Source organism: Phyllostomus hastatus, unplaced genomic scaffold (assembly GCF_019186645.2).
Source record: "Phyllostomus hastatus isolate PE091 unplaced genomic scaffold, TTU_PhHast_1.1 phas_contig_468, whole genome shotgun sequence".
NCBI lineage: Eukaryota > Metazoa > Chordata > Mammalia > Chiroptera > Phyllostomidae > Phyllostomus > Phyllostomus hastatus.
The window spans coordinates 798,920-825,194 of record NW_025333884.1 but is presented as its reverse complement, the minus strand read 5'-3'; the positions used below and the strand labels follow the sequence as shown (position 1 = coordinate 825,194).

Sequence of the window (26,275 nt, the reverse complement as noted above, 5' to 3'; positions counted from 1 at the left end):
ACTTGTGTCTGTGTGGCACATCTGAAAGTTGCAATCAAAATAAAAACAGAACGTATAAAAATGTGAAAAATATACATACCATTGTGAACTTCACATTCACTTGTCTTTCTCCTCCACTGTTGTTCTCACCCTTTCTTTTCTCCTTTTTTAGCCTCTGCACTCACTGACAGATGCTCCATATCCTTTCCAGCCTCCCTCCTACCCAGTGAGCTAGAACTGACTTGTACATGCTAGTGAAACCTATTGTTAATTATTTAGGATTTGGCAAGTTGCTTGTTAAATTGTTGGTGACTTCAAAATCAGATGTGGCAGGAATATTTGCACCTCAGTAATAGACCAACATTATGAGCCAGGATTTGTTGATGCTGGTTTTCTGAAAAGCTGCTTTTTTAGCACTTTGATGTTCCCATTTTTCTAGCAGTGAAACTTTGCTTTGTCAGGCAATATCCTAGTTCTTCCCTAGCTATTTACTCTTACCCCTGATACCTCAGCTCCCTCCTGGTGGCAGAAAGTGGGGACTCTAAGCCTGTGTTGTGCTGGGAAAGAACAGAAGAAGAAAAATAATCAGAATCAGAAGGAAAAGGAGAAGAAAAAGCACGAGGAGGGTCATGAAGAAGGAAATAAAAAGAAAAGCCATACTGGAAGGAAAGAGATAGAAAAGAGGGGTATAAATCTGGAGGGGAGATGTTAGGGTAGAAAAATCCATAGGGGCCAGCCAGGATCTATCTCTCATATCCTCACAGGCAGTTGGGCCATTTCCTCACCTGGGGCCAGAAGGTGGCCAGGTTGCTAGGAGAAATTAAGGAACTACCTTCAGAAACTACTCTGGAACAAAGTGGAGGTGGGGGCCTGTACTACTGGGCCCAGGAGGAAAGAGGGTTGGGGACCTGGACCAATGGAGCTGGGTGTCAGGGTGTCTCAATTTTTAACTGTGGAGTGAGTGTATGGGGTCTGGACTCTTGCATCTGAGTGAGGAGGAGGCTTGGACTTCTAGGGTCAGAGAGAGAAGGGGGCTGGGAGGTTGGACTCCTGGGTCATAAGGAAGAGGAAGGACTCATGTTTCTCCACCTTTAAGCTGGTGAGATTAGGAAAGAGGGCCCAGGACAAATTTGGTAAGGTCATTCACTCCCCACCCTTTCCTGGCTACCTTGGGTGAGGACAGGTATAAAAGGCTGAGTTTCCTGAGAGAAAGAGGAAGAGTGAGAGAGTTGTAGCAGCCTTGACCATGAGCCCTGCCCTGCTGCCAACCCTCCTGGGCCTTACCCTCTTGCTGTCCCGTGAGTGAAGACCCCAACTTGGGAGGGGATTTCCTGGGAGGATGGACTAAGATGGATTTTCTGTTCTCATCTCAGGAGCACAGGCCTTGACCTGCCAGTCAGGAAGCGCAGTGACTGTGAGGAATGCAACAGAGTTTCCCTTGAAGTGGACAGTTGGCGAAGAGATCTGCGATGAGGGCTGGGGTTGCCAAGACACGGTGCTGCTCCTTGAGAATGGTGAGAAGGGCCCTATAGACCCCAAGTGTGATTGCCACACTGACCTGTGCAGGGATCTCCCTCCTCCTGGCCAGTCCTACTTGTCTTCTGTGTACAGACTCAGGAGACCCCCTCCCTCATACCAGGAGCTGTGCCCTCTTCCTAGGCAGCCCAGGTGCCTCGTCTCCAGTCTCTCACCCCAGCCATGACACAGCTCTTCCTCTGGGACCCTGGGTTCCTGATCTTACCTGCCCCATCCTCTGACGTCTAGGACCCCAAGTGCTCCTAGTACTCACCAAGGGCTGTACCCAGAAGGAGAATCAAGAGGCCCATGTTACTGACCACCGGGCAGGCCCTGGCCTCTCCGTTGTCTCCTACACCAGTGTGTGTCGCCACAAGGACCTCTGCAATGACCTCTCCAGCACCCGTCCTCTTTGGAGCTTGTCCTCCCCTACAGGTGAGACAAGGAGGGAGAGGAGAAAGAGGAGAAGAGAGGGGTTGTGGAGAGGAAGGGAGCATAGAGAGAGTGTTTCCTTAGACCCCTCCTGGTCACCCAGCCTCTCCACACTCCCCAGGTTCCCTCCTCTGGCCTAGCTTCCTCTCACAGTCCTGGGGTAGCAAACCAGACTGCACGTCAGACTCTGGCAATGGCCCGAACCTGGGCCATGCTCCTTTTCTATACTGTTGGGCTTGGTTCACCCATGTTTCATTTAGGGTTTTGGTATTTCCTATTCCAAAGTAAACTTGGCCTGTATCTTTCCATTGTCCTTGTCTGTATCCTGAACTGGGTTTAGGTTGATGCTCTGCCTACTCTTACCTTTGTGGCATCCTGTTAGTTCAGACTGTGCAGTGAAGTTATGGGGAGCTCTCCCTTAGTTCCTCCCAGGGTATCTTTTTTGGGATCAGTCCCCAGTCCTTCTCCCAGATCTCATTACCCCCCACCTTGATCTCTCCCCAACTGCATAACCTCAACTTCCTACACCCAAGGCCTACATGAGAGAAACCTGAACTGGGCAAGCCTGGGGAGAATGAAGAGGTAGATTCCGGAGGCCAGAAAAGGAGGTTGGTAGAAGGCACCAGATCCAAATGCAGAGGCAGCTCAGTCTTCCCTTCTTCCCTCTCACCTCCCAGCCCCAGGGTCCATGCGGTGCCCAGTCTGCTTGTCTACAGAAGGCTGTGAATCTGCAACAGAGGTGACCTGCCCCGTCGGGCACTCACACTGCTACAATGGGGTCCTCAAGTTCAGGGGAGGTGAGCTGGGACATGGGGGTCCTATAGGCACTGAGGGCAGGGACACAGATAAGACTGGGACTTGGAGGAGGGTGGGTCTGGCTTCTCAGGGTTGGATGGTCCCAGTGGTGGCATATCATCCTCTCTCACTCTCCTGACCCCTTCCCACAGGGGGCATCAACAGCAAACTGAGAGTCCAGGGGTGCATGTCCCAAGCAACCTGCAACCTGCTTAATGAGACTCGGGAGATTGGGTCCTTGTCTGTGAGTGAAAACTGTGATGCTAATGGTGAGTCCCATGTCATAAAGACAAGGCTATGCCTGGCTCTTGGGATACAATGGCCAGCAGCATGGGATACAAAGACCCTTGTGAAAGTCCTGCAACCAACACATCCCACCAACAATAACACCCACAAGTAATTAAGAAGTTTATTCATCACTCAGGCAGTGTAATGTGAGTGATTATTGTAGTAGGTACTTTGGGGTGAGGATGCTGGTAGGAGGTATTTAGCTGAAGGGGGGAGAGGGGGAGGAGGGTGGTCCAGGGGACAGATGTAGGACAGGAACTTACTGGTAGGTATTTTAAATGACATCAGGTCTGGCCAACTGAGTGAGGGCAGACTGTCCATGTAGGAGGCAGTGGGGAGCAGGGAGAAAGGTCAAGAGGCACACAGGATTGGGTGCTTTGCATTCTTCTTTAATCCATAGATGCAGAAGAGAGTGCAGAGTGCCTGGTTTTCATGCTGAGAGTGACTCATTGCCTTCAGTTCTATGTCCCCATATTCTTGACTTTGGGTAGCCCTGGTGTCTCAACTCTTTACAACCACCCTTCTTACTTCATTCTTATCCATCCTCCACCAATGGTACTAGAGCTCCACCGCAGCTGGGCTATACAGGAAGGAAGGTCAGAGAGAAAACTGAGGGTGCTTCAGGTATGATAGAGACAGCAGGAGTCAAGCAGTTACATTGACAGTGTCCCCACTCACCCACACAAATGAAGCCGGACCATGCCCCAGGCAGATGCACAATGGCCTGGAGTGTCTCAGTGAGAAGCACAGGAAGCTGGGAGGGGAGTGGGGACTTAGCAGAATGGGAAGAGGATCTCCATTGTCTGAACCTCAGTTTTCACTTCTGTCCATGGCAAAAGGCTTTAAAGCTTCGAGGAGAACATTGAGTGGGTTCAGCAAACAGTCCTCTGTGCTTGGATCCCTCTGGCTAGACTGGGAACTGGGAGAACTTGGCCTGGATGTCACCGACACCAAGATTTACAGCCTGAGGCAACATGAGGGCTAGCTCAGGATGAAAAGTGAGTTTGTGCAGGTTCCAAGGTCTCCTGTGGAGATTGTAGAAGACTCAGACCCTGTCCCTGCCCTAAAGGGCATCCAGGACAAAGAAATGAGATATCACAGATGCAGATTGTCACAGGGCTGTGGTGAAAGGGCCTGGGGGAGCTGTGAGCAGGAAAATAGTAATGTCCTGGGGTTGGGTGTCAGGGAGGTCTTCACAGAGGAGGTACCCTTGAGCCATGTCTTAAAGATTAGCTGCAGTTTATTAGTAGAGTAGGAAGAGGACATGAACAAGCAGAGGAAACAGCATGTGCAAAGGCCTGGCAATGGGAATGAGCCTTCTGTTTTTCATAAAGTGCTCCTCAGCTCTGTCTGAGAAGTTCTTGTCAAGAGGATGGGTGCAGCTGGGACTGGGGGGTGATTTCCCATTTTTCAGGTAGACAAAGTGAGTATAGACAACCTCAGGAGAGCTGTTCCAAGTACTGATCAGTGGTGCAAGGCCAGGGAGGCCGGACATGACCTGGTGTATTTTAGGAATAGATATTGGTATGGGAGTGGGGAGGGAGGTTGGGGGCCTGGTGCTGGTCAAGTAGCCACAAAGCCCAATGTGAGAGTTTGGTGAAAGAGGCTCATAAGCCTTTCTGCTGTGGTCAAGGGAGCTATGGACAGGTCCTGGCCATGGAAGGACAGTCTGAATCTCTCTTTCTGATTATCTTGTTTAATTGTCTGGTTCTTATCTCTGAGACTAGGTAACATTCATAATCCAGAAGGCATTCCTGAAACAAATCCAATGTAATCCATGGGGCATACTGTACCACACAGACATGTAGCATGCAATACACACAACAGACATAAGTGGACTCACCATGCTGCATTCACACCATAGCACCACACATATGCCCCCTTACAGGTAACACATACCAAAAACTTCATATACCACACACCACACACAACACATAAGATGGCATAGCACACCACATATCACACACACCACGCATAAACCAAAGACACACAAAACTGATACCATGCCACATCTGTGCAACTACCACACATCACATATATCAATACACACATTACATATCACATATCACACATAATACACAAACAATACAGTCATATCATATACATGTTAGACTCCTCATATACCCACACACATACACTTCCCCACACACCATACAGACAGTACACAAACCACACACATGCCACATAAAGCTACAATGCCACAGATGCATATTCTTAAACTTATTCTGTTAGCTTTCAACATTGGAGTCAGATCTTGGGAGATGTGGTTGCCATTCCTGGTTTGGTTCAGTGCAGCAGTTTAACAAACATTTATTGAGCAACAGTAAGAAGAGGCATTAGAAGCTGAGGTACAACAAGATGTCATGGAGAGAGAAGGCCATTTCAGGGTGGCAGACAGCTCCTGTAAAGGCCTGGGGCTGGGGGAAGGCTGGGTGCAAGAGCACAGGTTGCCCAAAACATGTCATGGTTGCAGCCCATTGAAGGAGAACCAAGAGCTGGAATGTGAATGGCCTTGACTGCCCCCCTAAGGAACCAGGCTGTGGTGCCAGTGAGGGCAGTGTGTCTGCACTGTCAGGAGGAGCACAGTGGCTAAGAGCCTAGGTCTCAATCAGGGGGATGTGGGTTTCTGTCTGGGTTGTGTTGCTGAACCAGTTTGGGGGGGATCACCACCTTTATGAGCCTCTTTCACCAAACTCAAGGAGGAGTGGGTGATTCCAGACAGTCAGGAGAGAGGGGCACATGTGAAGGCCCTGGTGTGGGTGGGGGCCTGGTGGGTGTTCAAGAAAGAGCCCAGAGGCCAGTGTAGCCCCAGAAGTATGTTCAAAAGGGAGCAGAGCAGGGCATCTGGACAGAGAGGCAGGGCCTTTGGGGCCATTTTTAGGACATAAAATTTTATCCTGAATGGGGCTGGGATCTATCAAAATTCTCTGAGCAGAGGAGTTACATGAATCAATTTAATTTTTATGGGGATTCTTCTGGCTTCTGAGTAAGGAATAGAGTAAATGGGAGGTGGGTATGGGTGTGGGGATCCTGAGGGAGACTGAGGGTGAAGCAAGTCAGAGCCCACTGGGTCTCCAACACTGGTGGAAGCAGCAGAGGTGGTTTGAAATGGCCACGTTTCTGAGGTATCTGGCAGCTTAAGCCAACAGGATATCCTGATGGGTGCAACACAGGGTATAAGACATAGAGATTGTTAAGAATGACAGCAATGTTCTCAACTTGAGCAACTGCAAGTCAGGAGCTGCTGCTGACCAACACCTGGAAGGTGGGGAAGGAGAGAGTGGGGACCAGGCTGGGAGGAAGGCAGCAGGAGCCATGACATTGTTGTCTGTGAAGTGAGGGAATGAGTGGTCCTCCTTCATGAGGCTGCTGTGATGTTTGCACATGTTGGTGGATGCTGTGTCATCAGCCCAGGAATTCCTGTATCACGTGACACACCCCTGCTGGTGATACAATGGCTGTAAGTGAAGGTCTAGGCTCCTGGTTTTCAGGCTGGACTCCTGAGGACCTTAGAGGCCAAGGTAGCTCAGCATGGTCATCAAACCCTGTCTTCCCCATCACTAGTCCCAGAGAGCTCAGCTTGGCATTGTTAAAGGCAGGACACTGGGACATCTACTTCACAACTCCTCTGCCACTGTTTTCCATCTTGAAAATGGGGAATTGAAGGAAATAACACCACCTACTTTGGTGGTCACTATAAGAAAATGAGGTAACTCAGATGAGGGTTCCCAAGCTTCTTGGGAACCTTAAATGGGCTACTCCGTGGAAAGCAATGACCACAGTTGGGCACATAGTAAATGCTCAGTACACACACTAGGCATTGGAAGAACTTTGTTTGGAACAGTCATTTAATGATCTGGTATGGTGTAGTTGGTGTTGATAAAGATGGATTCTCTAAAAATGGTGCTGGGACAGTATGTGCAAAGAAATGAAAGGGTCCCTTTCATTGACAGGGACTAAAATGTTCACATGGCTTCAGTGGTTCATCCCAAAGATTACTTATGAATTAGCCCAAAATGCAACAGTGTGTGACATTATAATCCCAGTGCCTTGCACTGGAAAAGATGCAACGTTGCTCATGTAGAATATTGTCAAAAACAATTTAAGAGACTCATCATGTGGAAACACAAAAATCTTGTTGTTGGATATTCCAGAAGAGAAGTGAAATGTGGCTCTTGCTGGTGTGGCCCAGTTCCTTGAAGCATCATCTTGTATACCAAGAGATTGTGGGTTCGATTTGTAGTCAAAGCACATACCTAGATTGTAGGATCCACATCTATTAGGGCCATGCATGGGAGGCAACCTATTGAGGTTTCTCTCTATGTCATTGTTTCGCTTCTCTCTCTCCCTTCCTCTCTCTCAAATCAGTGTATACATTATACACACACACACACACACACATACACACCTATATACATATATATACATATACATATATGTAATATGAAATTATTGTTCTGTTATACTTGTCCCATTTTTGCATCCTAGATCTCCCCTGTCCTGCCAACCCTCTGCATACAATGAATCCCCAGAACGTTGTCAATGTCCATGTTTCATTCATACCTGTTCTTTGACTAGACCATTCCCCTTCATTCCTCCCTTGTCCCCCACCCCCTGGTTGCTGTCAGCCTGGTCCTTGTTTCCTTGACTTTGGTTCTATTTTGCTCATTTGTTTGTTTTGTTCATTAGGTTCCTGTCATTGGTGACATCATATAGTATTTGTTTTTTCCCACATGGCTTATTTGACTTAGCATAATACTCTTTAGTTCTATTCATGTTGTCATGGAAGGTAGGAGTTTGTTCTATCTCTCTAATGTGTAGTATTCCATTGTGTAAATACACCACAGTTTATGAATCCATTCATTTACTGATGGGCATTTAGGCTGCTTCCAGCACTTGGCTATTGTAAATAATACTGCTATGAACATAGGGGTGCATAGGTTCTTTTGAATTGGTGCTTCAGGGTTCTTAGGGTATAATCCTAGGGAATTGCTGGGTCCAAAGGCAGTTCTATTTTTACTTTTTTGAGGAAATTCCATACTGTTTTTCACAGTGGTTGCACCAGCCTGCACTCCCACCAATAGTGCTCTAGGGTTTCCTTTTCTCCACATTCTTACCAGCGCTTGATTGCTGATTTGTTGCTGATGTCCATTCAGATCTGGGTGAAGTGTTTTCAGTTTTGATCTGTCTGATGTCTAGTGATGCTGAGCATCCTTTCATATGCCATGGGCCCTCTACATCCTCCTTGGAGAAGTTTGTTCAGGTCCTTTGACCACTTTTTATTTGGATTGTGTGTCTTCCTGGTGTTGAGTAGTAGGAGTTCTTTATGTATTTTGGAGTGTCTGAGGTATCATTGGAAAATATGTTTTCTCATACAGTTTACTCCCTTTTCATTTTGATAATATTTTCTTTAACCATGCAGAAGCTTTTAAATTTGATATAGTCCCATTTGTTTATTTTTTTCCTTTATTTCTCCTGCCCTAGAGGGTATATCAGTGAAAATATTGCTGTGTGGTATATCTGAAATTTTACTGCCTATGCCTTCCTCTAAGCCTTTTGTGGTGTCACGGGTTACATTTAAACCTTTTATCCATTTTGAGTTTATTCTCATGTATGGTGTAAGTTGGTGGTCTAGTTTCATTTTTTTTGCATGTACCATTTCAGTTCTCTCAACACCATTTGTTGAAGAGGCAATTTTTACTCCCTTTTATGCTCCTTCCCCCTTTGTCAAATATTAATTGACCATAGAGACACGGGCTTATTTCTGGGCTCTCTTTCTGTTCCATTGATCTATGCATCTGTTCTTATGTCAGTACCAGACTATTTTGATTACACTGGTCTTGTAGTATACTTGATATCAGGTGTTGTGATACCTCTTACTTTGCTCTTCTTCCCCAAGATTGCTGAAGCTAACTTGTGTTCATTTTTGATTACATAAAAGTTTTTAAATATTTCTTCTAAATTTATGAAATATGTCATTGGCATTTTAATAGGGATTGCATTGAATCTATAGATTACTTTGGGTAGTATGGACAGCTTAATGATGTTGAATCTTACAATCCATGAACATGGTACATGCTTCCATTTATTTGAATCTTCCTTAATTTTTTTCTTCAGTATGCTGTAGTTTTCCGAGTATAGGTCTTTTACCTCCTTGGTTAAGTTTATTCCTAGATACTTTATTTTTCTTGTTGCTATAGTAAGTTGGAATTTTTTCTAGTTTCTGTTTCTGATATTTCCTTGTTGGTGTACAAAAATGCCTTCAACTTCTGAACATTGACTTTGTATCCCATTATTTTGCCAAATTCACTTACTAGGTTGAGTAGTTTTTTGGTGGAGCCTGTAGGGTTTTCTATGTGCTCTATCATGTCATCTGCAAACAATGACAGTTTTACTTCTTCATTTCTAATTTGGAGGTCTTTTATTTCTTTGTCTTATCTGATTGCTGTGGCTAGAACTACCAACACAATGTTGAATAGAAGTGGTGAAAGTGGACACCTTTGTCTTTTGCCTGATCTTAAGGGGAAAGTTTTAGTTTTTCCCCATTGAGTATTGTGCTGACTGTAGGTTTCTCATTTATGGCCATTATTATGTTGAGGTATGCTCCCTCTATTCCCACTTTGTTGAGCATTTTTATAATATATGGGTTCTGTATAATAATATCAATAAGTGCTTTTTTCAGCACCTATTGATATGACCTTGTGATTTGTTTTTCATTTTAGGTGGTGTATTACATGTATTGATTTGCAAATATTATACCATCCTTGCACCCCTGGGATGCATCCTACTTGATTGTGATGTATGATCTTTTTAATGTGTTGGTGGATCCACTTTGCCAATATTTTGTTGAGGATTTTAGCATCTATGTTCTTCAGCGATATTGGGCTGTAGTTTTCTTTCTTTGTTGTGTCTTTGTCTGGTCTTGAAGTTAGGGTAATACTGGCCTCATAAAAAGAGTTCAGGAGTCTTCCCTCTTCCTGAATTTTTTGGAATAGTTTGAGAATAATAGGAGTTAGTTATCACTTAATGTTTGGTAGAATTTGTCTGTGAAGCTGTCTGGTCCAGGCCTTTTGTGCACCAGGAATTTTTTGATTAGCATTTCAGTTTCACTAGCTGTTATGAGTCTGTTCAGTCTTTCTGCTTCTCCTTGATTCCGTTTTGGGGGACAACATGTTTCTAGAACTTTGTCCATTTCACCCAGGTGGTCAAATTTTCTTGGTGTATATTTCTTCATATTAATGTCTTACAATCCTTTGTATCTCTCTGGTTTCAGTTATAATTTCTCTTCTTTTGTTATTGATTTTATTTATTTGGTTCCTTTCTCTTTTTTTTTCTTGATGATCTTTGTTAAAAGGTTGTAAATTTTGTTTATATTTTCAAAGAACCAGCTCCTGGATTTATTGATCCTTTGAATTATTCTTTTAGTCTCTATGTAATTTAATTCTGCTCTGATCTTGATGATTTTCTTCCTTTTACTCACTCTGGGCTTTCTTTGTTGTTCCTGCAGTTCATGTAGATGTAGGGTTAGGTTGTTTGAGATTTTTCTGTGTTTTTCAGGTAGGCCTGTATTGCTATGGACTTTTCTTTCAGGACGGCCTTCACTGTGTCTCAAGGGTTATGGGCTGTTGCATGTTCATTTTCATTTGATTCCAGAACATTTTTTATTTCTTCCTTGATCTCATTGTTATCCCATTCATAATTTAATAGCATGTTATTCATTCTCCATGAACTTGAATGTTTTTGAGTTTTTTCCTTGAGGTTGATTTCTAGTTTAAAGCCATTGTGATCCAAGAAGATGCTTGATATGATTTAATTTCCTTGAATTTGTTGAGGCTTGTTTTGTGTCCTACCATGTGGTCTATCTTCAAAAATGTTCCATGTGCATTTGAAAAGAATGTACTTTTTGCTCTTTGGGGTGAAATGCTGTGTATATATCAATTAAGTGCATTTGATTGAGGCTGTTGTTCAATGCCACAATATCCTTTTTGATTTTTTGCTTGAAAGATCTATCCATTGTTGACAAAGGGGTGTTAAAATCCCCTACTATAAGGTATTGCTGTTGATATCTTTCTTGAAGTCCTCTAAGGTTTTCTGTACATATTTGGGAGCTTCTACATTGTGTGCATGTATGTTTACAAGAGTTATATCTTCTTGATGGGTTATTCTCTTAAGTATTATGTAATTTCCTCTTTGTCTCTTTCCATGGCCTTTGTTTTAAAATCTATTTTGCCTGTTATAAGTATTGCTACCCCAGCTTATCTATCATGTTCATTAGCTTGGAATATTTTTTCCATGTTCATTAGCTTGGAATAATTTTTTCCATCCCTTTACTTTTAATCTGGGTACATCTTTTTGTCTGTGGTGGGTCTCTTGTAGATAGGTTATGTGTGGGTCATGTTTTCTTATACATTCAGCTAACCTATGCATTTTGATTGGAACATTTAATTCATTTACAAATAAGGTTATTATTGATAGGTACTTATTCATTGTCATTTTCCCCTTTGTACCTGTATTCCTCTCAGTCTCTCTCTTGTTCCCCATCTTCTTTTTGTAAAAGATTTTATTTATTTATTTTTAGAGAGAGGATGGAGGGAGAATGAGAGAGAGAGAAACATTAACTGGTTTCATCCTGCACACCCCTGACTGGGGACTTGATTTGCAACTGAGGCATGTGTCCTGATCAGGAATCAAACCAGTAAGCTTTTATTTACAGGAAAACACTCAATGCACTGAGCCACACCAGCCAGGGCTCTTTTTCCTCACCTTCTTAAAGCAGTCCCTTTAGCATCTCTTGCAATGTTGGTTTGGTGGAGATGTATTCTTTTAACTTTTTTTTTTTTTTGTCTGGGAAACTCCTTATTTCATCTTGCATTTTAATTGAATGGTTTGCTGGGTAGAGTAATTTTGGTTGCAGGTCTTTGCTTTTCATTACTTGGAAAATTTCTTGCCAGTCCTTTCTGGCTTTTAGTGTTTCTGTTGAGTAATCAGCTGATAGATTTATCGGGGTTCCCCTTTATGTTACCAGTTGTTTCTCCCTTCCTGCCTTTATGATTCTCTGTTTGGGTTTGAATTTTGACATTTAATTATGATGTTCCTTGGTGTGGACCTCTTTGGATTTATCTTGATCGAGACCCTCCATGCTTCCTGGACTTGCGTGACTTTTTCTCTCACCATGTTAAAAGTTTTCTGTCATTACTTTTTCAAACAGGTTTTCTATCCCTTCCTCCTCTTTTTCTACTTCTGGCATCCCCATGATATGAATATCATTACATTTCATGTTATCCTGCAGCTCCCTTAAATCCTCTTAATTCCTTTTGAGTCTTTTTTCATTTTGTTGCTTTGTCTGGGCATTTCTTTTGACCTTGTTTCCAGCTCACTCATCCAGTCTTCTGCTTCATCTAGCATGCTTTTAATTCTCTATATTGTGTTCTTAATTTCAGGAATTGTATTCTTAATATTCTCCTGGCTCTTTCTGAGAGTTTTTATGTTCTTTTTTTATAACTGGTGTAGTTTGCAGTAAGTTCCTTATAGCTTACTTGGAATTCTTTGTATTTGTCACTGAGCTCATTGAGCATCCTATAACCATTATTTTGAATGCAGTGTATGAGAGTTTGCCTGTCCCTGTCTCATTTCACACTCTTTCTGGGGATTCATCCTTTCCTTTTGATTGGGGGCTGTTTCCTTGTGTCCCGAGTGACTCTTAGGTGACTCTTCTTGTTTGTTTCTGATTCTTAAATTGATCTGCTTTGACTCCCCATGTTCACGGTGTGACCTTCTGTGGTAGGAAACCTGTGTGATTCAGTGGTGCAGTTTCCTTGATCTTCTGAACTTGATGCTCTTGGGATGCTGTTTATGCCATTTATGTCAGCTCTCTGGTTTGGTTGAGTTTTGGTTGTTGTTGGGTCATCGTTTGGTGGGTCCTTCCGTCTGTCTGGATGGCTGATAGTCACTTTGCTCACCAAGTCTTGTATGCTGTTGCACAGGTGTTGCAGGAATAAAAAGAAACCACCCAGTAATCAAACCCACACCCTCAAAAATAACCCCCACCCACAATCACACTATCAACAGCAAATGAGCCAGTATTAATATATGTGTAAAGAGATTAAGACTATTATAAGAAAGGAAAAATAAATGTGAAATGACTAACTGAAAGAATAATGATTTTGAGAGGGTAGAGGGAGGAGCAATAATAAGGATAGAGAATAGGGACATGGCAAAATGAGGAAGACAGTAAAATTTGCATCATAAATAAAAATGGGAGGGCAGAAAGAGGAATGGAGTAGTAGAAGGGAAGCAGAACTGGTTCCTTTCCAGCTCTGGTGTTGTAGACTGGGGAGCCCAGATTGAAGTTTTGACCCCAACTTCTCAGGGCACTTAAGCTACCACCCATGGGAGCTCAGCCAGCCATCTTGCTTGTCCTCCAAACTCCTTACCAGTCATGTTCAGGTGATGTGGTTTCTTCTGTGTGTTCATGGTTATAAGGCTTCTCCTCAGCTATTGTTCACTTGGTTATTTCAGATGCTTTCTCTACCATATAGTAGTATTTACAGATTGGTCCTGGGATGTTAGTGTAGCTTACTCCTCCACCATCTTGGATCACCAGTAAATATATTTAAAACATTATTTTTTAAAATGGATGTAACTTTCACAGGGAGCAAAAGGCTGGGGACAGTTCTAGATTGAACGAGGTCACAAGGACAATAAGAGCCAGTGGAGTCAGTGCAGTACCCCGAATTGCCTGTCTGATTGAAAACAAAAACAATGTAATGGATGTTAATGGTACAGTGGAGGAAAATTAAATATGGACAAAATATTTGATAGTACTGTACTAATGTAAATTATAGGGGTAAGAACTACTCTTGTGGTTACATAGCACAAGGGTTTTATTGTTAAGAGGGTATAGGATAAAGCACTTAGCAATGAGGCACGCTGTCTACAACTTATTTTTAAAATTCAAAAATATTTTAAAATTGTGTGTGGGAACAAATACAGCCAAATGTGAACAATCGGTGAATCTAAGGATATGAACATCCTTCACCTTCTTGGTAGGGTGGGTATTTTTGTAAATAAAAACATTAGGGAACAAAAAGAAATATCCCTTTGAAGAGAGGTGGACCTTCTGGACCTTCCATAGCCCTCCTGTGTGGACTGGGCCTTGTGTGGGGTCTCACTCAAGGCTTAGAGATGAGAAGACAGATGGGACCAGTCACTGCTCAGGAAGATTAGGGCAGTGACAGAGGTAGGGGCTGGACCTACAAGGAGCAAGAAGTACTTGCTCCTTGAGTCACTAAGGGAATCTCAGGGAGAAGTGTGTTTGCTGGATAAAAGTATGGAGGCAGCCCCACAGAAATGCTAAAGGGTTTGGCTTTGTCATCTGTAGGTAAATCCTGAGAGCAAATTCTGGCCTGACCCAGCCTTCTGCTACCTGGTGAGCCCAGTGGCCAGTGAAGGAGGAGAAAGCAGAATGAGTTTACCAGAGTGTGAGCTGAGGGGCCCAGATCTGACTCTCCCTTGGACACAGCCTGACCTAGAGGCCTTGGCTGGCTTCTTTCCCTCTGTCAGTGTCTAGATCCTCTTCTCTATAGAACAGGGAGCTGTTGCCATTGTTGTACCCAATGAAAAGGAAAGAAAGGAAAGAAAGCTGTTCTGGCAGTGCTGGGTGAATTCATTAGAGTTCTTAACTATGGTACTCTATGGAGTTGGTAATATAAGGTAGTGTTTGTCATTGTTTGTATTTATGTTCTTGTGATGAAGTTGGTATTACTAGAAATTCACAGAAGATCCCTTGCAGGTGTCATGGTTAGGAGCTGGCCCTTAGGGTCAAATTGTTCCCATCCCTGGAGTGGGTGCACCATGTCTCACCCACATGCTGTTGTCCAGCTGGCTTGGGCTGACAACACCTCAGAGCAGCTTCTTCTCTTGAGAATTGATCTCACTTGGTGGGAGCTAGTAACCACATACCCTTTACTGCCTTGACTTGGAGGCAGACCTTGGCCAATGGCTGACTGGAATGGGGTTGTAAAAGGATGGTATTCTTTCATGGCTGGTCCAGCTCTGTGATGCCATGTGTGGGATTGAACTAAAGTGTGATTCCAGACCAGATCCCTCTGTTCTTAGTCTCCCTGTCCTCCCAGCCTGCTTCCCTCACTCTCCTTCCTTGATCATGCTTCTTCAGGAAAGCATCTGGAGAAGAAGCTCTGTCTCTGACTCTGCTTCTGGATCATTTATCTCAAGGAAAGCACTTCCTAGCAGTGCGTAACATACTAGAAATTTTAGTTGCCACAACAAATACATCATCAAATTAAATATTTCTCGTTTAACATACTAGATATTTTTCACTCACAGCATGTGTAGTTGGTGGAGTGTTTGGGGGGAGGGAGGAATGCTCTGCTCTACTCAGACTCTCAGGGACTGAGGCCTATGGAGGCTGTGCCATAGTCTGAGTGTGGCTCCAAGGTCACCCTTGACAACCACACGGAGGTGGGAAGATGGCACTCCTGCTTTTTAATTTATCATGATCAGAAGTGACACCAGTCATTTCTGCTCATGTTCCATTGGTAGACACTAGTCACATGGTCCACCTACAAGAGACCATGGCTGGGAACTGCAGTCCTTACCTGGCCAGTCTTCACTTAGTAAGAGAGCTACACCATGAAGGGAATAAATATCTTGGATGGGTAGTTATCTTTACCATATTCTGAACTTGAACAAGTTATATTACTTTTCTGAATTCAGTTTCTTTACCTATATAACTGGGCAATTCATAGGATGCCCCTCATAGTTGTTGGCATGAATGAATGAGTTGAAATATATAAAGTGCTTGGACTACAGCTTGGACTGTGTAAGGACTCATAATATTACCTATATTTTTATCATGTGTTGTGAATCCACTTTGGGTTATCTATAGATAACCCTCCATCCTTGATGTTCAGATAGTCATTACACACACTTTACAGAGGAGAAGGATGAAGTTCAGAAAGGGAAAGGAAAGTGCTGAGATTCTGCAGTTAGGGAAGCAACAGTATCAGGCCAGGTAGCCAACAGAATTTTACAACAAGAACTGTCAGACTTTTTGCTTAAGGGCCCCACACCCAGCCTTTGCATTTGCCATTTGAATGGTGCAGGATCCCAGGAAGGTTGCCTTCTTGTCCTGACTTAGTCTATCTGGCCGGGCCCCTGCCGGCCTTTCCCCTCCTGTCTTCCATCACTCCCTCTGTAGCCATGATGAGTCCAGCCCTGCTTTCTTTCTAACTCTCACATAAGGCAAGTTTGATCCCACCTGAGGACATTTGCAAATGTTCTCCCCTCTTCCTGGAACACTCTTTCCACGTGTCTTTCCATGGCAGGCTCTTTCTTTTTACTCTTCCCTCAGCACAAAGGTCACCTCCTCAGGATGGCCCTCCTGAAGGCCATCCGCACTCCCAATTTAGTCACTTACTTTCACATCACCTGCCCATCACCCAGGACCATCTAAGATTCTTTTGTTCTCATGTATTTGTTTACTACCTGTGTCTCTTGCTAGGCTGTGAGCTCAAGAAAAGCAGGGCCCTCATTCTTGTTGGTCTTCTTGTATCCCCAGCAACTGGGACAATGCCTGACACAAAGTTCAGCCTTAGTAAATATTTGTTTACTAAAACAAGATCTTAATGGATGACCTGTTACCCAGTGTTTCCCTTTGCTCACCTTCTTTCTCATCTTCCTCCAGGGACCCTGCTTCAGTCCACACACAACTTGTGAGGGTGCCATTCACACAGAGACAACATGAATTGTTGGGAAAGGGATGTTTCAAAAGTGCACAACCTATATAAGTGTAGTGCCATCTTAACCTCCTCTTAATTCTTTCATTCATTCACTCAGTCTCTCACTCAGTCAGTAAGTATCTACTGAGCAACCACAATATGCCAGTTAGTGGTGCAGACTCAGTGGGAGATAGGAGTAACATATATGTCTGTGTGGTACATCTGAAAGTTGCAAACAAAATAAAAACAGAATGTATAAAAATGTCAAAAATACACATACCATTGAAAGTTATACATTCACTTATCTTTCTCCTCTACTGTTGTTCTCACCCTTCCTTTTCTTGCCTCTGCATTCACTGACAGGTGCTCTGTGTTTTTTCCGGTCTCCCTCCTACCCAGTGGGGTGGAACTGATTTGTATACGCTAGTGAAACTTATTAATTATTTAGGATATGGCAAGCTCCTTGTTAATCTGTTGGTGACTTCAAAATAGGTGTGGTGGTATTTGCACTACAGTTATAGGCCATCATTATGAGCAGGGTTTGTTGTTTTTGTATTTCTGAAAAGGTGTGTTTCTAGCACACTGCTGCTCCCATCTTTTTCTAGCAGAGAAATTTTGCTTTGTGAGGGTATATTGTAGTTCTTCACTAGCTATTTACTCTCCCCTTGCTGTACCTCAGTTTCCTCCTAGCCAGCAGGAACTGATGATTATATGCCTGTGTTGTGTTGGGAGCAGAGAGAACAATAGAAGAAAAAGACTCAGAATGAGAAGGAGAAGGATAGGAAAGAGAATGAGGAAGGTTATGAAAGGGGAAATAAAAAGGAAAGCCATACTGGAAGGAAAGAGATGAAAAAGAGTGGTATAAGCCTGTGGGTGGCAGAGGTTAAGGTAGAAAAACTATAGAGACAAGTGAAGACCGACCATTCCATGTCCTCACAGCAGTTGGGTCCCACCTGGCACCAGAGGTTGGCCAGGTTGCCAGAAGAAATGAGGAAACTGCTCTCACAAACTACCCTGGAACAGTATAAGCATAGGGACCTACATAGCTGGGCTCAGGAAGAAAGAGGGCTGGAGATCTGGACCAATTGAGGCTGGGGGTCAGAATGCCACAGTATTTATCTGCTGAGGGGTCTGTGGTAAACTTCTGGGTCTCAGGGAGGAGGAACAACTCAGGTTACTCAACCTTTAAGCTGGTGAGAGTGAGAGATGGGTCCACACCTCCTTTAGCAAGGTCCTCCACTCCCCACCCATTCCTGGCTGCCTCAAGTGAGGAGCAAGATATAAAAGGGATATTTCCTAGGAGAAAGAGCAGAAGTGAGAAAGTTATAGCAGCCTTGACCATGAGCCCAGCCCTGCTGTCAGCCCCCCTGGGCCTCCCTCTTGTGCTGCCCTGTGGGTGAAGACTCCAGCTTGGGATAAGATTTCCAGGGAGGATGAGCTAAATAGATATATTGTCCTCATCTCAGGAATGGAGGCCCTTACCTGTCAGTCTGGAGCACTGGGGAGAGTGATAAATGTAACAGAACTGCCCTGGGAGTGGACTGCTGGAGAGGAGGACTGCAGAGAGGGCTGGGGTTGCCAAGACACCCTGATGTTACTTGAGAATGGTAAGAAGGACCCTGGGTACCTCAAGTGTGACTGCCATCCTCACGTTGCAGGGATCTCCCTCCTCCTGACCAGTCCTGCCTGCCTTCTGTGTGAACACCCAGGAGACACCCTCCCTCATACCAGTAGCTGTCCCCTCCTCTAGGAGGAGGCCTTGGGAATCCAGGTGCCTCCTCCCCAGCCTCTCACCCCAGCCACAGACCCCCACTCTAGGACTCTAGTGTCTTGATCCTCACCTGGCCTCCCCCATCTGACATCCAGGACCCCAAGTGCTCCTAGTACTCACCAAGGGCTGTACCCAGGAGAAGGATCAAGAGGCCCGTGTTACTGAGCACCGGGCAGGCCCTGGCCTCTCCATTGTCTCCTACACCCATGTGTGTCGCCACAAGGACCTCTGCAATGACCTCCCAAACACCATCCCTCTCTGGACACTGCAGCCCCCTGCAGGTGAGACAAAGAGGGAGAAGAGCAGGAAGAGAGAAGAGGGACTGTGGGGAGTAGGGGAGCACAGAGGGAGTGTTTGCTTAGACACTTCCCAGGCACCCAGCCTGTCCACAGTCCCCAGGACAAAGCAGATTGCACCTTAGACTCTGGCGATGGTCCAAACCTGGCTTGTGCTCCCTTTTCTATACTGGTTAGGCTTGGTTTACTCATATTTCATTTAGGGGTTTTTTTTTAAAAGATTTTATTCATTTATTTTTAGAGAGAAGGAAAGGGAGGGAGAAAGGGAGAGAGAAACATCAATGAGTGGTTGCCTCTTACATAGCCACCACTGGGGACTTGGCTCAGAACTCAGGCATGTGCCCTGACTGGGAATTGAACTGGCGACCCTTTGGTTCCCAGTCTGTGCTCAATCCACTGAGCTACACCAACTGGGGCATCATTTAGGGTTTTGATATTTCCTCTTTTGTGTGAACCTGGCCTGTAACTTTTCACTGTCTTTGTCTGTATCCCAACCTGGGTTTGGGGAGATGCACTGCATCTCTTTTCTTTGTGGCATCCTGTCTGCTGGGACTGCATAGGAGAAGTATGGATTAACTCTGCCCTGTTTCCTCCCAGGGTACCCCCCAACCCTGTCTCAGTCACTGGTGCCCCTCCCCAATCTCATGTCCCCCTTGCTCTCTCAGAAAATACATGAATCCAATTTCCTGCACCCAGGGCTACCTGAGAGAAACCTGAACTGGGCAAGTCTGGGGAGAATGAGGAGGCTGTTTGAGGGGGCAGCAAAGGGACCAGGTAGAAGGCATCAGATCCAAATGCAGAGGCAGCTCAGTCTTCCCTTCTTCCCTCTCACCTCCCAGCCCCAGGGTCTGTGCGGTGCCCAGTCTGCTTGTCTACAGAAGGCTGTGAATCTGCAACAGAGGTGACCTGCCCTGTCGGGCATTCGCATTGCTACAATGGGATCTTCACCCTCAGGGGAGGTAAGCTGGGGCCTGGGGTTCCTGTAGGCACTGAGGGTATGGAGGGCAGGTAAGACCTGGGACTTGGAGGAGGGAGGCCTGGCTTCTCAGGGTTGGATGGTCTCAGCAATGGCATCTCACCCTCTCTCACTCTGCCTGGGCCCTTCCCACAGGGGGTATCAGTGGCAAACTGAGAGTCCAAGGATGCATGTCCCAAGAAGCCTGCAACCTGCTTAATGAGACTCGGCAAATTGGGTCCTTGTCTGTGAGCGAAAACTGTGATACTGACGGTGAGTTCCATGCCCTGAAGACAAAACTGTGACTGGCCCTGGAGAATGGGATACAATGACCCTTGTTAAAGTCCTGCATCCAACACATCCCACCAACACTAGCACCCACAAGTAATTATGAAGTTTATTACTCACTCAGGCATTGCCCTGGCAGGTGGTTAGGGTTGAGGATGCTGGTAGGAGGGGTTTCCCTGAAGGGAAGAACAGGGCACACTTTTTCAGGGAGAAATATAAGAGAGAGGCTCACTGGTGGGTGATTTAAGTGACATGGGGACTGACAAACCAAGTAAGGGTAGACTTTCCACGTGGGAGGGAGTGGGGAGTGGGTAGAGAGGTCAAGTGGAATGCAGGGCTGGGTCCTTTGCAATCTGCTTTATCCATTGGATGCAGAAGTGAGTGCAGAGTGCCTGGTTCTCCTGCTGGGAATGACTCATTGCCTTCAGTTCTGTGTCCCCACACTCTTGCCCTTGTGTAGTCTTGGGTGTCTCACCTCTTCTCAACCACCTTACCTCTCCCAGCTCATCCATCTCCTGCCCATGGCACTACAACACCCAGGCAGCTGTTATAGAGGAAGGATGTCAGAGAAAACCAAGGATGCTTCAGCTGTGAAAGGGAAAGCAAGAACCAAGCAGGGACATTGAAAGTGTCTTTACACACCCACACAAAGGCAGCCTGACTGTACACTGGGCAGACTGACAATGGCCTGGAGTGTCTCAGTGAGAAGCACAGGAGACTGGGAGAGGAGTGGGGACTTAGCAGAATGGGAAGAGGACCTTTCTTGTTTGAACCTCAGTTTCCTCATCTGCCCATGGCACCCAGCCCTTAAAGCTTCAAGGAGAATGTTGAGTGGATTCAGCAAACAGTCGTCTGTGCTTGGATCCCTCTGGCTAGTCTGGGAGCCTTGAGGACAGGGCCTGGGTGTCACCAATGCCAAGGTTTCCAGCCTGAGGCAGCAAAAGGGCTAGCACAGGATGAAAAGTCAGTTTGTGTAGGATTCCAAGGTCTCCTGTGGGGACTGCAGAGGACTCAGACCCTGTCCCTGCCCTAAAGGGCATCCAGGACAAGGAGATGAGACAGCACAGATGCAGATTGTCACAGGGCTGTGGTGAAGGGACCTTGGGGACCTGTGAGCAGGAAAATAGTAATGTCCTGGAGGTGGGGTGTCAGGGATGTCTTCACAGAGGAGGTACCCTTGAGCCATGTCTTAAAGGTTAGCTGCAGTTTATTAGTAGAAGAGGAAGAGGACATGAATAAGCAGAGGAAACAGCATGTGTATAGGCCTGGAGATGGGAATAAGCCTGCTGTTTTTCATAAAGTGCTCCTCAGCTCTGTCTGAGAAGTTCTTGTCAAGAGGATGGGTGCAGCTGGGACTGGTTGATTACCCATTTTTCAGGTAGACAAAGTGGGTGTAGACAACCTCAGGAGAGCTGTTCCAAGCAGAAGAATCAGTGGTGCAAAGCCAGGGAGGTTGGATATCACCTGGTGTGTCTTGGGAATAGATATTGGTATGGGAGTGGGGAGGGAAGTTGGGGGTCTGGTGCTGGTCAAATAGCCACAAAGCCTGACATAAATGTTAGCCTTTCTGCTATGTGCAAAGGAGCCATGGACAGGTCTTGGCCATGGAAGGATGGTCTGAATCTCTCCTTCTGATTATGCTGTTTAATTGTCTGGCCTTCATTTTTTGGGACTAGGTAACATTTGTAATCCAGAAGGCATTCCTGAAACATACCCAATGTAATCCATGTGACATACTGTACCACACAGACATGTAGAACCCAATACACACAATGGACATAAGCAGACTCACCACGCTGCAGGCACAGCACACCACCACACACATGCCTCCTTATACCTCACACATACCACATACCTCAGCACCACATACCACATACAACACACAAACCATACAACATATCACATGCCATATATAAATCAAACACAGAAACTGATATCATGTCACACTTATGTAACTAACACACAGCACACATCATACATACATACCACTTACTACACACTCCAGGCACACCACACAAACATATCATGTACATGTCACATACCTCATACACCCACACACATACACTTTCCCAGATGCCTTACACAGTAGATATACAAACTACACACTTGCCACCTAAAATATAGCTACTGTTCCACAGATGAATATTCCTAATATGTAAACTTATTCTCTTAGCTTTTAACATTGGAGTTAGATCTTGGGACATGTGGTTGCCATTCCTGGTTCAGTTCAGTGAAGCAGTTTAACAAACATTTATTGAACAACCGTAAGAAGAGGCATCAGAAGCTGAGGTACAACAAGATGTCATGGAAGGAAAAGGCCATTCCAACATGACAGACAGCTCCCAGGAAGACCTGAGGCTGGGGGAAGGCTGGGTGCAAGAGCACAGGTTGCCCACAAAACAGGCCGTGGCAGGGGCCTATTGAAGGAGAACCAAGAGCTGGAATGTGAATGGCCTTGACTGCCCCCCTAAGGAACCAGGCTGTGGTGCCAGTGAGGGCAGTGTGTCTGCACTGTCAGGAGGAGCACAGTGGCTAAGAGCCTAGGTCTCAATCAGGGGGATGTGGGTTTCCATCTGGGTTGTGCCATGGAACCAGTTTGGGGGGGATCACCACCTTTATGAGCCTCTTTCACCAAACTCAAGGAGGAGTGGGTGATTTCAGACAGTCAGGGGCAGAGGGGCACATGTGAACGCCCTGGTGTGGGTGGGGGCCTGCTGGGTGTGCAAGAATAAGCCCAGAGGCCAGTGTGGCTCCAGAAGTGTGTTCAAAAGAGAACAGAGCAGGGCATGTGGACAGAGAGGCAGGGCCTTTGGGGCCATTTTTAGGACATAAAATTTTATCCTGAATGGGGCTGGGATCTATCAAAATTCTCTGAGCAGAGGAGTTATGTGAATCAACTTACTTTTTATGGAGGTTCTTCTGGCTTCTGAGTAAGGAATAGAGTAAGTGGGAGGTGAGCATGGGGGAGAGGATCCATGGGAAGTTTCAGAACAAAGAAGGTGGGAGCCACTTGGTTGTGGTGGAAGAGGTAGAGGTGGCAAGAAATGGCTAGGGTCTGGAGTCATTCTGCAGCTTAAGCCAACAGGATATCCTGATGGATGCAACACAGGGTATAAGACATAGAGATTGTTAAGAATGACAGCAATGTTCTCAATGCAAGAAACTGCAAATCAGGAGCTGCTGTTGACCAACATGTGTGAGGTGATTTTGGGAGAACTGTGGCCAGGCTGGGAGGAGGGCAGCAGGAGCCACAGTGTTGTAGTCTGTGAAGTGAGGGAATGAGTGGTCCTCCTTCATGAGGCTGCTGTGAAGGTTGCACATGTTGGTGGATGCTGTGTCATCAGTCCAGGAGTTCCTGCATCATGTGACACATCCCAGCTGGTGATGCAGTGGCTGTAAGTGAAGGCCTAGGCTCCTGGGTTTCACACTGGAGTTCTGAGAACCTCAGAGGCCAAGGTAGCTGAGCAAGGTCTTCAAACACTGTTCTCCCTATCGCTTGCCCCAGGGAGTATAGCTTGGCTAATTATTAGTGGTGGAACACTGAGAAATTGACTTCACTACTCCTCTGCCTTTGTTTTGGGTGTTGAAAATGGGAAGAAGGAGGAAAATAACACCACCTACTTTGGTGGTCACTGTGAGAAAATGAGGTAACCCAGGTGAGAGAGAGCCTTGGGAAACTTAAATGTAGCCCATTTAATGTACTCCATGGAAAGCAGTTACCACAGCGAGGCACATAGTAAATTCTCAGTACACACACTAGGCATTGGAGGAACTTTGTTTGAGACATAAGGTTTCTCAAAACCCTATGTTAAAAGAATATAGGGTGTCAGTCTATACTCCTCATTATCCCAATGAGGACCTTGAGCCCCAGTGAGGGAAGCAGAGATGGCTCAGGTTAAGAAAGATCCAGTTTCTGTGCCACACCCCAGGGGAGGTGCAGCCTTCATGGGTGTTGAGCAAGGTCCCTGCAGTTGCTGGAGCAGAAGTGGTGGTGTGTAATGAATGGGGGTGGGCACAAACATCAAAGGTCCCTTTTCCACCTGAGATGAAATGACTGTGTCCAGGTTACCTGAGTGTGACTGAAGAATGTGATCACCTTCCCAAACATGGGATCTGGAGGGGGAGACATGGCTTGTTCCTGGGCTGACAAATGCTGATGATTTCTTCTTTCCAGCTTCTCAGACTTGTGAAAAGGGAATCATGTTGCAGTTTAAAAGAAATCTGGCTAAGGAACCTGTGGAATGGAATGTGTTTACAACTGTGAAATGTGATTTGGCAGAGGTGTGCCAGGAGACTCTTCTGCTCATAGATGTAGGTGCGTGGGCTGTGCATCAGGGTGGAATTGCTACACAGCGTCCTGGGTCTCCTGTCCTGGATTCTGTTCCCTGAACTTCCTGCCTGATTCCAAGGCCTGAAATTCTATGCCTCACTCTTCATCTTTTTGCACCTTGCTGTCCCTTTCTGAAAGCTGGGGGCTAGGTACTGGCAGTAACATTTCCTACTGTGCTAGGACATCATGAGGATATATGTGATGGTCCATGCAGGTCTGAGAACAGAGCTGGTGCACAGTAACTTCAGTGACTTTGAGCCTTACTGAGCACTTGTTCAGGGCCAGGCTATGTAGATCTCATTGGGTCTGCTTTCCTTCAGCTTTATGTGCCAGTGGGGAAAAAGAAAATCCAGAAGAGAAAGGAAATAGGGAGAGTAGGTGAAGATTGCAATTTGAAAATTAAGAAATCAGGGAAAGCTCTACTGAGGTGATATTTGAGCAAGAACTGAGAGGGGACAAAGCTGGGGCGAGGACCCAGGCTCAGGCTCCAGTCTTGGCCCTGCCTGCAACCACCCATGCTCTTGTACTCAGGGAACCTACATTCACCCTCTGCCAATTAAGCATCCAGGAATCCATGGCTCCAGCCTTCCTCAGAGCCTTACCTACCACCATCCAGCTGTCACTTTTCCCCCTCAGGATCCACATCAGTCATTGTGGGGAGCAAAGGCTGCATCAAGACTGAGACACAGAATTCCCAGGCTGTCTCCATCCACTCGAGGCCCCCTGGAATTCTCATCGCCTCCTACACCCATTTCTGCTCCTCCAACGGGTGCAACAATGCCCGCAGTACCAGTGTCCTGCTGAACTCCCTCCGTGATCTAGGTAGTGGAGCCAGGGGAAGGGGAAGAAAAGGGACATGGGGAGATGGGGCCCCAGAGACAAGAATATTTGGGTTCAAGGAGGGTGGGTACAGCTTAGAGCAGAACTGTGCACCCCAACCTTCCCTTTGCTCCCCAGCTGCCCCTGTCCCAGGAGACTTGCAGTGTCCCACATGTGTGCAACTTAGTGGATCCTGTACAGGCTCTGGAACTGTCACGTGCCCTAAGGGAACCACTGGTTGTTATAAAGGTTACATCAATATCAAAGGAGGTGAGTGCTGAAGGCCAGGTCCCAAGAATGAAGGGGCTGAGGTCCTGGATTCACTGCTACAGTAGTGAGAGTGCGCTTGAGACCCTGGCTCATGGGTTTGAGGGTGAGGGTCTGGGACCCAGATTTTTATATCTGAAGGCAGGGAGGCCTAAGAGCCTGATCTCCTGGTCTGAGGGGGAAATGTTAGAGTCTGGGACTCTCGGGTCTTAGGAATTTAAGTGTGCACCACTTTGAGACCCTTCTGACTCAGTCTTCACTTTCTAGGTGGGCTGACCTCCCCACTTAGCATTCAGGGCTGCATGGCCCAACCTTCCAACTACTTGTTGAACCACATCAACATGATTGGGCCGTTCCACATAGTCGAGTTCCCTGAGGATGTGAATAAAGATCTCCAAAGTGGGGCTGCTCCTGCCCCCTACCTGGCTTGGGTGGTAGGGCTGGGACTGTCTCTAGCCCTTTGGTGTGGGATGACTACCTTGTTCACTCTATTTCCCTGTGATTCTTAGCCTCAGCTGACCCCTAAACCAAACCCTCCTCTGATCTCATAACCAAACACTGGGTTATTTTACCATCTTCTCCATGAATTCTCAACCATACATGCTGTGACCTGGTAGCAACATATGGAAGGTCCTTGGAGCAGATGAACTGGCCCTGTGGGAGCTGAACACTCAAACAGTGGCCACATGTGTCTGAGGAATAAAGGCATTGTCTTTTTTCCCAGTGCTGGGATTTCTCTATGGGAGGGGAGGGCAGGGCTCACAGAGATCTGGGATGGGAAGGAAAGGAATCCAGAGATTC

General features: G+C 45.8%; 1 protein-coding gene across 1 annotated transcript; it reads left to right on the top strand.

Annotated features, from left to right (window-relative positions):
* Nucleotides 1–1,199: 1,199 nt before the first annotated feature.
* On the top strand, nt 1,200–26,176 carry LOC123823032 (CD177 antigen-like). Its single transcript, XM_045845335.1, has 13 exons — nt 1,200–1,277; nt 1,353–1,493; nt 1,744–1,929; nt 2,604–2,723; nt 2,874–2,990; nt 18,215–18,355; nt 18,615–18,800; nt 19,655–19,774; nt 19,927–20,043; nt 24,233–24,373; nt 25,025–25,210; nt 25,346–25,477; nt 25,742–26,176. The coding sequence occupies exons 1-13, from the start codon at nt 1,226–1,228 to the stop codon at nt 25,981–25,983; spliced, it is 1,881 nt and encodes a 626-aa protein (XP_045701291.1). The 5' UTR covers nt 1,200–1,225; the 3' UTR covers nt 25,984–26,176.
* Nucleotides 26,177–26,275: the final 99 nt, after the last annotated feature.